Source organism: Schistocerca gregaria, chromosome 4 (assembly GCF_023897955.1).
Source record: "Schistocerca gregaria isolate iqSchGreg1 chromosome 4, iqSchGreg1.2, whole genome shotgun sequence".
NCBI lineage: Eukaryota > Metazoa > Arthropoda > Insecta > Orthoptera > Acrididae > Schistocerca > Schistocerca gregaria.
In genome coordinates this window covers 82,940,088-82,954,093 of record NC_064923.1, presented here as the reverse complement: position 1 = coordinate 82,954,093, position 14,006 = coordinate 82,940,088, and the positions used below count along the sequence as shown (strand labels likewise).

General features: G+C 39.2%; 1 protein-coding gene across 2 annotated transcripts in view; it reads left to right on the top strand.

The window, feature by feature from the left end:
- The window catches only part of LOC126266651 (uncharacterized), a 60,992-nt gene extending 52,191 nt beyond the window's left edge, over positions 1-8,801 (top strand). For both annotated transcript variants that reach the window (XM_049971044.1, XM_049971043.1), the window contains exon 8: positions 8,241-8,801. In XM_049971044.1, the coding sequence (XP_049827001.1) occupies positions 8,241-8,618 (378 nt within the window). In that variant the 3' untranslated portion in view covers positions 8,619-8,801. The remainder of the gene's footprint in view (positions 1-8,240) is intronic.
- The last annotated feature ends 5,205 nt before the right edge of the window (positions 8,802-14,006 follow it).

The following is a 14,006-nucleotide window of genomic DNA, read 5'->3' as shown; positions in this document are numbered from 1 at the left end:
TGGTTATCCTTGTGCCGTTCTTCTGGTTCTTCCTTTCTATTGTTGTGCTGTATGTCTCTTTTCTTCTTTACATTGTCATTATTTTACTGGGAACAAGGGACTGATGACCTCGCAGTTGGATCCCTTCTCTCCCCCCCTCCCCCCTTTTAAACCAACCAACCAACCCAAAAGCATGCCAAAAAAAGGGGTACCATTCCTATTGGTGTTGATTGGATTGATTTGATTTTGACAGTGAAGCTAAAACAGCTTAGGTCTAACTGCCACTGTCTGCACAGAAACTGAGTTTATTGTGTGGTATCGCTCCCTGTATATCTAGTAAAGCCAACAAATACCCTTAAATAGTGCAAGGAGTCCCTTTACCAGTTTTTTGTTTAACACAATTTCTTTGGGTCTAGTTGTTCCAAAGATTCTGTAACTTTTGCTCTCTAATTCCATGTATTTGAAGATTACGTGTGATGCAGTTTCTTCACCCTCATCACAGATCCTACATTTAGGGTCTTCTTCTGTTATACCCTTTGTGTATAGGTGTTTTTTTGAAATTCCTAGGTGTTTTTTGAAATTCCCATGGCCTGTCATCAGTCCAGTCATGAGTTTGATCTCTTTCCTGTTCAATCCCAGGATTACAGAGCTTTTTAAAAATGAGCCTTGGGCTTAATTCCCATGTTTTTCTTTATGGACCTTGGTCCAATATTCTACATGCTGTTTCCCAAGCCAGTTCTGCAGTTCTAGTTTGATCACAGCCTTGGTGATTGTTAGGACACGTTCTGGTCCAATAAATGGAGTCGTTGCCCCATATTGGCCAATCTGTCGGCTTGTTCATTGCCACAGATCCCCAAGTGGCCAGGGACTCTCACTAGTTTACCCTAGCTCCACCAGAGCCCTGTGGCATTCTGCAGCAATCTTAGATCTCATTGCAGGAACTGCCTGGCTGTCTGAATAGATGTAGATGCTACGGTCCTAGTAGCATGTACACGTGTTCTCCTCCACACATGCCCAGATTGCAGTAATTTCAGCTTGGAATACAGAGGCCAGTTTTCCTAGAGAGATGATGTTCTCCAGTCTTGGCTACACCCCATACACCACTGCCCCAATGCCTTGGTCTGATTTTGACCAATCAGTGAACCAAACAGTGTCCCTGGTAATGTGTCAAACGGATGTTTCCAAGTATTATATTGTAAGGCTTGTTGAAGCAGTTGGGAGTTATTATATAGGCGGCAGACATTTCCCCAGCCATTCCTAAATTTACGTCACTCACTATGTTAGTGTGTGCTTCTGGATATCCCGATGAGATAGTTTTTGCCAGTTTTAAGTCTGTATGCTGCAGCTGCTGCCTCAATCTTGACGCAAAGGTGTAGTGGAGGCATCTCCAGCATGGCTTCCTTCCCTGCGGTTGGTGTGCTGCTAATTCCACCTGTTATGGCTAAGCAGGCCAGTCTCTGCAAGCTCTTTAGTTGCAACCCGCTGTTCTACCTTCTTGCACTACACTACAGCCCCGTAGGAAATCCTAGGTCTAACCACTGTGTTATACATTGCATACCCCTGGGGCTTAGGTCCCAGTTTTTGCCAAAAGCCCTCCTAGTACTCACTAAAGTACTTTTTGCCTTGGAGCAGATACTCTTAATATGAGGGGTCCAAGTTAGCTTCTCGTCCACGGTTACACCCCTAGATGTTTCACTGTCCCCCTTCACAGGTAGAGTTTCATTGAAGAACTTTAGATTCCAACTAGCTTGCTGAATATCTCTCTTCGTAAATGGCACCGGAACTGTCTTCTTAGGATTAACTCTCAGATCCTGTTTAATGCACCATTTATGCACAATGTCCAACCCTCCTTGTCCCATATTCCTGACTGTGTCAGTGAATTTGCCAAGTATTACTATGACAGTCATCTGCGTATCCTTGACAGAAGCATTGTCTGTAATTTAGTTCCTCAATGAGATCATTCACCACTACATTCCACAATAAACGGGACAGAACTGTCTTTGTGGGCAACCTCCAGTGGTGTTAATTACTATCTTTTCATTCTTAATGGTGGCCTCTACCTTCCTTCCACTAAGCATGGCCCTGGTCCACCTACATATGGTGGTCCCTAGATCATGCACCTCTGCTGCCCTTACCCTGGGATCAAAAGTCGTTTTACTGAAGGCCCCCTCGATATCCAGGAAGATGCAGAGTGCTATTTCTTGGAAGTGAAGTGCTTTCTCCACCCTCCCAAGTAGTCGATGGAGAGCTGTCTCACATGATTTACCTGGTTGATATGTGTGTTGGTTTAAATGTAGAGGAGCTCTAAGTAGCCTCCTCTCCCAATGTATACATTAACCAGTTTTTCGAATGATTTGAGGATGGAGGAGGACAGACTGACTGGTCTTCTATCCTTGGCCTTGGTATGATCAATTCTCCCTGGCTTTGGAACGAAAACCTTCACTGCCCTCCATTGGGAGTGATTCCTACTGCTGGACTAACCCTGAATAACCTGCATAGGACTCTTATGAGATTCTCTCCTGCCTGTTGCAGGAGAGCTGGAAGGATTCCATATGGGCCAGATAACTTGAAAGGTTGGAATGTCCCCACTGCTCATTGGATTTTATTGAAGTCCACACACTCCTTTGCCAATTTCCAGTTCTCTCTCTGAGCACCTGAGAACAATTGTCTCGCCGGGATCACATTCTGGTCTGTGTTGTCCGGCAGAGCATATTGAGGAAAGTGAGTTTTGAGGAGCAATCCACCATCTCATGTGCTGTCTTTATATCTCCGAAGGAGGAGGAGAGCTGTCTTCATAAGGTAGGTATGCTGAGGGCAAAAAAATTTCCCTCGTGATACTATCCTCATATTGCTGCATTGTAATGGCCACTAGGTCCCTGGAACAGAAATTGATCATTGGCATTAAAGAAATTCCATTTCTTACATGGATGCATATTCTGGAGTTTTATATTTCTAGTATAAGTAAGCTGACCTCCAGTGCCACCGAGGCCCAATACGCCCCCTTTATATAAGTAGGGCTCTTGCAGCAGAGGACCCTTTACTGTGCTGCAGATTAATCTACAGTACCTCCAGTCTCTGAACAGAACCGTAAAAACAATTTCAATTCTTGCTCTTGAATCGCCTTCAGGGACTTCAACCTCCACCACCAGGGTTCGTCCTTATGATAATAAAACCTTCTGGTTGATCACACTCCAGTCCTCAGTTGACACTTTCGGGTTCTGGGCACCTATTTTCTCGAACAGTCTTAGGAGAAACATCCTTAAGGATCTCTGGTACCCATATTGATATCTTTGTGGTCTTAAGCTCCACTGCCGTCTTGACCAGCAGCTTTGCATCTTCACATGGGGATATCACGGGCACCTTGTCCTTAAGCCATTCCACCGTGTGAAAATTCAGACAAAAATGAGGGCACCACAGTCTAGATAGACCCTCCTGAAGTTGGGTCCTGGTCCAGCATCCCCCCCCCCCCCCCCCCCTCCAACCTTTTCAAAGAGGGCCATATGTACAAATTCCTCCTGCTGCTAGGTGACGGCCACCAGTGGACAGCCTTCCTGAATAACTGCCATCTTAAATATAGACTATAGTACTACCAGTCTGTTTCCCTATTTCTTGCCTTGATTTTTTTCTGGGCTCACCTATCCAGGAAAGAGGGAGTCTTGGATTCCTCCCTTATCCTCTTGCTGCCTGTCTTAGACGTAGTGGGGGGTCTGTGTATCCCCTTCAACTTGACAGTTTTTTATTGGGGGTCTTAGGTTCAAGACCTTGTAATTCTCTCCACTTGTCTTTAAGAAGCCATTCTTTCCCTTCCTTTTTTTCTTTTCCCCGGGTAGTTTCCTCCCCTTGGCCCCAGACAAAGCTTTAATCTTGATCTGGTCCAACTTCTTGGTTACTGTTCACACTTCTGGCTGTGGTCTAGACCCTAATTCAGTAGTGGAAATGCCTGCCTTCAGTCATGACCACAATGTTTGTGTGTCTGAGGTCTCAGTTAGTCCCTCAGTTTGTTTTAATTTATTTTCTTTAGTCATGCGCATATTGGTCCCATGATATTTGGGGATCTACATGGTCCACACCACAAATACCCCACGTGGTGGAAGGCTACTTAGTCAGAGAGGTTGCCAGGTATCCCTGAGTCTTGGTCCTATAGCTGGATAATTATGTAGTCAGAATACTTTTCTTTTGTGAAGGAAAGAGAGGCATTTCTGTATTATGCTGTGACAAAATATGTGTCCATCACTATACTCCCAGAGAACAAAAACAAGAGTAGGGAGTGGGAGAGAGTTGGAGAGGGGACACCAATCAAGGCATATATGCCGTCAGCTGAAAAGTTGAGGCAACATGTTTTGGGACTTAAAACATGTATTTTTGGTTGACTGTTTGCATGGGTGAAGGATGATGAATGCAGTCACTAGTGCAAACTGCTCGATGATGCAAAGGTTGCTTATCACAACAGTCTGCAGCCAATTCACATCATCATCCTCCTCCTCAGCAATGCATGGCCCTATGCAACAGTTGTTGCTTGTGAAGAACTTGCAGAACTACATTAGCAACCTCATCAAATTGCACCCTACAGTTCGCACATCCCCTTGTGACCACCCTGTTTGGTCCACAGAAGAGGACACTAGGAAGGGAACATTTTGATGATGATGCAGTCAAACAGAACTCTCACAATTGGCTACTGGGATAGCCAATTTGTTTTCTACATGAAAGGATGAGAAAGTTGCTTATCAGAGGCAGAAAATGGATTTCTGTTATGGAAACTATGTTGAGAAAATAAGTCAGTAATTATTGGTATGTATCACACAGTAAAACTGTGTTAAGATATTCTGGTTTACACTTGAATGGCTCTCATATGTTGAAACATATCTCTGAGAAGTTTGAGGTTCCTATTAATATTGGCAGCCTGGTCATTAGCGTAAGACATGAACAGAAGGGTCCTAGCAAACTTCTCCATAGCACATCTGAAGTCACATCTACTTCTGTCAGGACAGACAGGGTAACATGCTGCACTCAGCCTGCCAAGTAATCTGCAGTCCACTCACAAATCTTGTTTGATACCCTATATAATGGTACATTTTTTAATAAATGTTGATGGGGTGCCAGGTTGTACACTTTTCCAAAGTCAGACTACTACATTCTCCTGATCTTTGATTCGTGGCTTTCAGGTTGTCGGAGTGCAAGTTGGGTTTCTCATGATCAGTGTTTTGGACTCCAGAATGGTTACCATGAATGTCATTTAATTCAAGATACTCCGTTGTGTTTGGGCTCAGAATATGTTCTAGGATTCTGCAACTGATGGATGTCACTAAGATTGGATGGTATTTTATGGATCACTTCCAGTATCTTCCTTATAGAAATATGGGACATGTACTTTGTTTCAATCACTAGGCACAGTTGGATCTACGGTATCTTTAAAATGGGAGCTAACTACATTGCAAATTCTATAGAGTCTGACAGGGCTCACAGTGATATTAGCATTTTCTCAATGCTGCATCTATATCAGTGATATTTGCACTAGTGTGGGATGTAAACTGGGGCAATATTTTCTATTAAAAAATAAATAAATAAATCTTCTGTGTTGGAAGTAATATATTAACGATTGAAAAAACATTTCTTGTTAACTTTATGAAAGTCTGGTAGTAGCTGTTGATACAAGCTTTCAAAAACTAACAACTCTGAAGCCACAAGAAACAGCATCTTCAGTTCAGAAAATGTTTTGGTGTCATTTTGTTAAAATTTAAATTATTGTAAAATTATCATAAGACATTGTTAGCAATTTCAAACTTTCTATAAAGCATTTTAATAAATAGTTAAAAATAATTGTGGATTCTCATAAACAATTCATGTAACCTATAAGAGAATCTGTTGTGTAACTGTTCTGCAAGTGCAAAGGAAATAACTGTCACTCCCTTGTTCACTGGAATGATTTAGTTCAGAACAAATTATTTTTCTGCTGTATAGGTTCACAATATTAAATTTATAGATAAATTGATAGTGCACTTTCGTATCGGCCTCAGAATACAGTTTAGACTTGGATCATGGCCCCTTCAATGTTGGGACACCAGTTTTCCTGTACCACTACACACAGCCACCTGAATGAATGGAATTGCTTAAGGTCCAATTGGAACAGCAAAAAAATGAGGAAAAAACTTTGTTGTAGTCTACAATCAGACTAGTGTTTTGTCAAATGGCTACTGGTTTCATTACAGAGTACCATTAGACTGTCCCATAGCACACAGTTGTCAAAATCATTTACAGAAGTTAATGTGTAATTACACTACCTCAGTGTACTAGGATAAGAGATTTTGATGACACTGTTGATAGTCATTTGTCAAAATGTTATAGTCTGATTAAAATTGACTGGCGTCTGTCACTTGCTGCTAGTGTTGCCACATTAGTTGCTGGCTGCCGTTCGATTTATAAGCAACACACGACATGGTGAGTCACTTCACAAATGCTGTTAACGTGTAACATGGAGCAATGTTGGAAGTGGCCACTGTGTTGTAAGTCGGAAATGCAAGGTCCTCTATCGACAGCTGACATTAAGAGGCTAATTCTTGATGTGCTTCTGACGACATGTTTTTTAGCCCTGAATTCAAACGTGTGTCCTAACCTAACACATCCTGAGACGTTCAATATATCTGACAAAATGGCAGTCAACTATAAGCATCAGAACTAAAACCACAATCACTTTGTGGTTAAAGCTAACCTGTCAGAGACAAAAAAATTCAGTTTCTGCACTAAAAGTGAATTGTAATTTCTCACTATTGTTAGTTACTTGAAACTATCCTCACACTGGAGACGTGGTGCTGCATTACCAACTGATGAGTAGTCCTGGTAGGCACTTGGTTGCAGATTATATGTGACGCTCAGATTCCAAACAAAAGCTCAATAATAGGAAGAAAAACAAGAGCAAATAGAAAAGTCAGTACAATGATGAAAAAGATGTGACAAAGTATTAGAAATAAAAAATAAAATGAAACAAATGAATTGAATAAAAAATAAGTTTCTGATCAGATTTATAAATAATAAAATTACACGGCATTTGACAATGTTTGAATCTAAGACCTTCAATACACCAGATTTATATGCCAACCACTCCATTACGCCACTACCGAGCATTAGATTGCCATATTTGACTTTGGTGTGGTGCCAGAGTTGCAATGATGAGACAAGTTGTAGCCCTAAAAAAAAATCAGCTTCATGTAATTTCATACGTGTGTGTCTCTCTCTTATGTGTGATGAAATATGAAAGGGCCAGATCCAGGATTTGGGATCAAACCACACAAAAAGAGAAAGCTGAACAAGGAATTGGTAGTGAAATGAGCAATTGTGGCAATTAAGTGACGGGGAATGGTTTGTATGTGACATTGAGTGCTCCAATGTATGGAAACCAGCTCCAGCACGTGAAGTGTCCACTATTAAGTAATTTTAATCAGACTGTAGTGTGACTGTAGGCTAAAGCAGACAACAGAAATCATAATGTCAGGTACTTTATATGGAAATGTATTTTGGCCAGTCTGATACATCTCATCTATTCTAAATTAGAACTGTGAAGAGAGTTGGTGTCAATCTCAGGAAGGCTCACAAAGCTTAATTTCAAAGTGGAGAAATCACTGTGAGTCATCCAATTCAAAATTGTGTAACTGATTTGAATACAGATACAGTAAGGAAAGTTCGGGCAGAATATAAATAATTTAGGACTAAAAGAGACCATTCATTGGATAGCAGAAGTGCTGAGTCATTGACAGGCACACATAAAAGAGTGAAAACTTGGTAGCTTTTAGAAAAAATCCTTTTACAAGTGTGTGTCCAGCCAGTACAGCATACAGACAGGCGCGCGTGCGCGCGCACTTGTTGATGATTCAGTGCATCTGCTGTTTGGTGAGCGAACTCATTTATTCCTAAATTATTTACATTGATTTAAATATAATCTTACTAAGGAAAGTAAAATTACAGAATCTGATGGAATGTTGCTAACATAAATGCCATATTTAGGCACATTCAATTCAAACTTACTGCAGCCAATACCTGTTGTTAGTGTATAGCTGTTGTGTTATCTGGAATGAGGTCAATTATTTCTTTTGTAAATTGCAGAATTGTAATAGTACTAATAGCATCAGCAGTTTTATATTATTTAGGTGCTGCTGAAAGTTCGTTCCTCTTATAAAGTAATGGATATGGAATGTTTGCATTGTTTTTCCTTTAAATTTCTCTCTTATAACCCCTTGGGTTTTTTTTTCTTTCACAATTTTCGTAAGCAGTGCAAGAAGAGGCATTCTTATGTATGCCCAGAGTATGAGAAGCATGGAACCTGTAAAAAAGGTAAGTACTGCCCCTACCCCCACAACACAGGTTCAAAGTTAAACAAGAAAACTGTTTCAAACCAAGCTAAACAGGTGAAGACTGATCACACACCTGGAGATCCGACCAGGAAGAGATATTACCAAGAAGAAAAAACTGAAAATAAAGACTCATCTGTAACTGAAGAAGAAAATTTGAAAAAGTCAGAGATAAGTCCACATAAAGAAGCAGAGGGTAGTCACCGTGATTTGAAAGAATCTGGACCTGACAAAGATGAGCCAGCATTGAAGAGACCAAGAATAGGACGTCTGCCATCATTCATTGCTCTTAGCCATTAGTGCTTACAAAGAATGGACTTGTCGGAACCATTGGGTTCCTGACATGAATCAACTATCAGTGATTTGACAGTGATGATTATGGTTGATTGTCGTAAACATTTGCATAAAAATTTGTGTGAAAACTGTGTGTATGATTACTATATTTTACTATAAATCAATAAATATTTTATTACATTTTCTGAATATTATATTTTTTCTTTCTTATTAAATTTGATTGTCATTACCATCCTAATAGTCTTCCTAATGGCCTGTTGTCAAAAATATGATCATAAGGTCTTTCAGAAAGACTAGAGTGTACTTTAACATTGGATTAAAACCATATGCAGCTGTTTTGTTTCTTAATTTATGTGGATTTTAGCTGCAAATATTCTCTGGAGGGACAAAATAAACACAAGAAATAAACACCCATCATAGCTGCTGACAAAAGTGAAAGTTACCTTGGTGCACCAATATGGCATGGACACCATCCCCCCACCACCCCTTCTTTCTATGAATGAATGGTCACATATGGTGATGTTTGGAACAGGAAGAGTTTATTAGTCAAATGGATTAACAACACACACATTGTTAGATATGGGGTAGAAATTGCAAAAAATGACGTTATTGAAAATACGTATTTTCAATATTCCAAAAATAAATTAACAGATCAGGTTCAATAAGTGGGCTTCCCACAAAGCATGTCATGCATGTGGAATGGTTTGGTGTACACTTGGTGTGTTGTGGGCCGCCACAACTGCATCTGGGGGTCCTACTGATAACAGCTAAATGCAACACTGTATCTTCAAATAATGAACACATTCCTGTGCCATCACTGCAAGATGTCGGGTGCTCAGACAAAAGATTCGACCGGTGGGCTATGTGACAAGAGGTACCAACTTGATACTACGTTGTATGAAATTGGAGAGCATTTTCACAGCATGAACTGAATGGTTTGGTTTGTGATCATGAATAAAACGTTTGCTGTAGCTGATGCTTAATGGCTAACAAGCCAGTGTGGCATATTCTGAGGTATAATCTACTGACAATTACTGAGCACACATTATTATATCTCTGTGCTCATAATCACTAATTGGAGGACTAGTGCACAAACTTTAGCAGTAGTAGTAGTAGTAGTAGTAGTAGTAGTAGTAGTAGTAGTGGTGGTGGTGGTGGTGGTGGTGGTGGTGGTGTAAATCACAACTTGCAAAACATCTTTCATTGCAATGCAGGATTGGAAGAAACAGGCTTTGGTGAGGAAATTGAGATAAGAATTTAAACTTGCAGAAGTTAATAGTCAGGTGAGACTTTGTATCATTAACCATGTGACATGCAGTACCTAGTATATTTACAAAACAAGAACATTTACTTAAAAAAGTCATGAGATACCTCCTCTCACATGGCATAGTGCACCAACTCAACATGGCAGGGAGTCAACAAATTTTTGGAAGTCCCCTGCAGAAAAATTTATTTTGTACATGAATTGACGTCTCAATTACATCCCATAAATTGCCAGTGGGATTCATGTCAGGTGACCTAATCATTCACTCGAATTGTCCAGAATGATCTGACACAGTACACTGTCATCCATAAATATTCCGTCGTTGTTTGGAAACACGAAGCATGTGGATGACTACAAATGCACTCCAAGTAGCTGAACACACACATTTAGTCACTGATCAGCTCAGTTGGACCAGAGGACCCAGTCCATTCCAGGTAAACACAGCCCACACCACTATGGAGCTACCATCAGCTTGCAAAGTGCCTTTTTGACAATTTGGGTCAATGGCTTCATGGGGTCTGCACCACACTTGACACTTACCATCAACTCTTCCCAACTGAAATTGGGACTTATCTGACCAGGCAAGTTTTCCAGTTGCCTAGGATGCAACCAATAGGGTCACATGGCCACGAGAGGCACTGCAGGCGATGTCGTGCTTGTTAGCGAAGTCACTTGTATTGGTTGCCTGCTGCCGTAGCCCATTAATGCCATTTGTCGTATGCCCCACATTGATTTCGTGCAGTGTTGCTTATCTCTTGGCTAACTCCACGCAAATGCTGCTGCCCTCAATTGTCAAGTGAAGGCTCTCAGCCACTGTATTGTGCTTGGTGAGAGGTAAACAATTTCCAAAATGGAATGTTGTGTGTCTAGCTCCAAGTACCGTTCCATGTTAGAAGTCTGTTAATTCCTGTTGCGTGGCCATAGTTGTCTGAAACCTTTCCACATGAATCACCTGAGTATCAATGACAGCTCCGCCAATGCGCGCAATCCTTTTATACTTTGTGTACGCGATACTACCATCATCTGTATATGTGCTTATCGCTGTCCCATGACTTTTGTCATCATCCTACTAGCTTTTTATAGGCTGTTAAATACAGATGATGTATTTCAGTTTATAGTTGAGGAAATGAGTGACAACACTGAATATTTTTCTTGGCATAAATAGAGAATGGGTCTAGGATTAGTAACTGGTCATATGTAAATATAGAAAAATATTTTTTTGATAATTTCATGTAAATTTGGTAGTTTGAAATTGTTCAGTCATGAGACTACAGAATTGAAGATATTGCTACAAAATATAGGAATAGTGATTTTGCTAAAATGCAATATCCAATACACCTGAAATTAGATGATTGCTATACCATATACGACCTATTATCAGATACTATAGTTTCATTATTGCAGCTACAACAAATGTTGCACTAGCTGTTAATATTCTTGGCCCTGTACGGTTTGAAAATTGTGGTATCTGATACCCCCTGTTGAACTATATTATCGTAGAATGAAACCAAAGTACCGGACGCGAGTCGTGCTTCGGTAGCTCTGTCGGTAGAGCACTTGCCCGCGAAAGGCAAAGGTCCCGAGTTCGAGTCTCAGTCGGGCACACAGTTTTAATCTGCCAGGAAGTTTTATATTATCGTAGCTGGTTAAAAATAGTTTTCTAAGGAGCCTAGAGTGATAATATCTCATAGTAATTAAGATCTTTAAGATGTCTTTTATGAGATACACTAGGTCCAATGCATTCTTGTTAAAACTCTGAATTGTAACAGATTATAATTAAACTTCAACAATGTATAATTGTACTTTTAGTAATAATTTTTAGTATGCTAGTGTTGTAAAATTACTGGTAATTTAAAAGCAAAGAAATATTCCCAGGGAATATTGCCAGTAATATTCCCAAAGTCCATAAATTTGTGGGAATTTGATTAATTAGCAAAATAGCTCAAAAAACTGTTAATAGGTAAAAGCAGTAATGATATGGTTAAATCAATTTAATATGGATCCAGACTTAACCTCCTTGTTAGAAATACACATTTTTTGGTTTTCAATGTTTTAAATATCAAAGAAGTGCCAAGTATCAACATTTATGACTCTTACATTACTTACAACTGCCAACATCAAAATAATCAACCTTTAGAAAAACTGAGTTTATAATATTGATGTGCCTTCTATTGAGTAACTAAAGTACACAGGGAAGTTTATTTATTCAATTTGTTAAGTTTTCTGTTGATGTTAGAGGTATTTTAGGCTATAAACTTGTGTGAATTTTGTAAACATTAGTCATTGAAAATGGCATTTAAGGGAAAATTATTGAATCAAAAAAATATAATAATTTTGTCCATAGTAACTTTCACAGTCGTGGACATATGGCAATATAAAAGCGATTTTACTGACACCGACCCTGGTAAAATATTAACAATTCAAAAAGTGAAAGTGGTAGCAATATTTCGGAAAATAATTTATAAATCATAATTAATTATGGGAAATGAGTCTTTGAATTCTGAAAGTGAAACACCTCTAGTCATTCATTTGGAAAAATTAAAAACTACTACAGATAATGGGTGGTTGAGAATTATGCCTCAGAAAAATATTTTGTAAGTTTAAATTTTGTTCAGAGAAATGTGGGGTTTTGACTTGCCTAAAAATAGGCCTAGTGAACACGTTAAATTTCATGAGAAGACTACTGTATTCTTATACAAATTTCTCCTGGTGCATACACAAAGCAGAAAATAGAACATAGTATCACATACTTTATGAGGAAGTGTTTCGTGTCCAGTCTGATGAATCTGTTCAAATTTACAAAGAGAGTTGTGAAAGCACAGTGGATGTTTAAACTCAGGTGTCAAAAGACAGAAACTGCACAGGTCAGTTTCTTTTGCTGGAGGTATATCTGTAGACTGGGACATTCTGACAGTTGTGACATATATTAATCCAATTCAGGACAGTGGAGGTTTTTCAGAAAAGGTACCAAATACAGTTTAAATTGTTATATGTAACAACCATCCATTTTGTGACTTTCAATAAGACATATTAAAACCTTAATATTCTGCTGTGTGTATTGTATAAGCCTCATGTACCCTGTGTGTGGTATGAAGGTGACTGGAATATTACTCAGCCAATAAGTAGGTGGCATCAAATTTTCTTTCTTGCATATATGAAACTAGAACAGTGATAAGTCTTTTTGGAAGTAGTGACAAAAGAAGTTACACTTCTACGTATAAAACTGGGCTTCATGGAGAAACTTGACACCTATACAGCAGGAATAGAACATGTATCTGGAAAAAAGAATTAATGATGGTATTTTTATAGAAACAGATTAATTAATAGAGATATCATTTTAGAGAGACTGAGAGTTGGTGAAATTATGAGCATGGAGTCAATTATGAAATGTTTTAAATGCCATTTTCTGCTTTTGGCTGTAAATCCGCATTACAATAAGACAACTCAGAAAATTGGTACAAAAAATAATTCGGTATGTACTAGCTGCAAATTACACACTATTTCTCTCCAACCTTCCAAATTTACTAGCACTCCTGGAAGAAAGAATAGAGAAATGGCTTAGCCACAGCCTAAAGGATTGTTCCCAGAATGAGTTCTCACTTTTAAGCAATATATGCTGATCTGAGACTTCCTGACATATCAAAACTGGGGATTGAACCTTGGACTTTGCCTTTCCTGGGCAGGTATCTACAAAGTCATGCTTGGATGGCTCATACGGAGCACTTGATCGCAAGAGGTAAAGATCTTAGTCTATTCCTGATCTGGCACACAGTTTTATTATGCCAGGAAATTTAAAATAGGTGCACTCTCTGCTGCAGAGTGAAAATTCAATGAAATTACTGAAACTGCCTAATGCAACACAAAGAAATGTCAAGTTGTAAAATAAACTTTTGTAATTTATGGAAATACCCACACTATGGAATTCTGAACCTTATTTTCAGAATGTGCAGACTAAATCCATATTGGAACACCATTTCAATACGACACCACATTCCATATTAGCTATTTCCTCATCTTTCACCTGAATTGTATATATCTGCACACCTAGTACCAGCAATTCAAATGTGATTCATACCTTTGAATGGGACCAGGCAACAGCAACAAGTTTGAAAATAATGAAGATTGTCCCA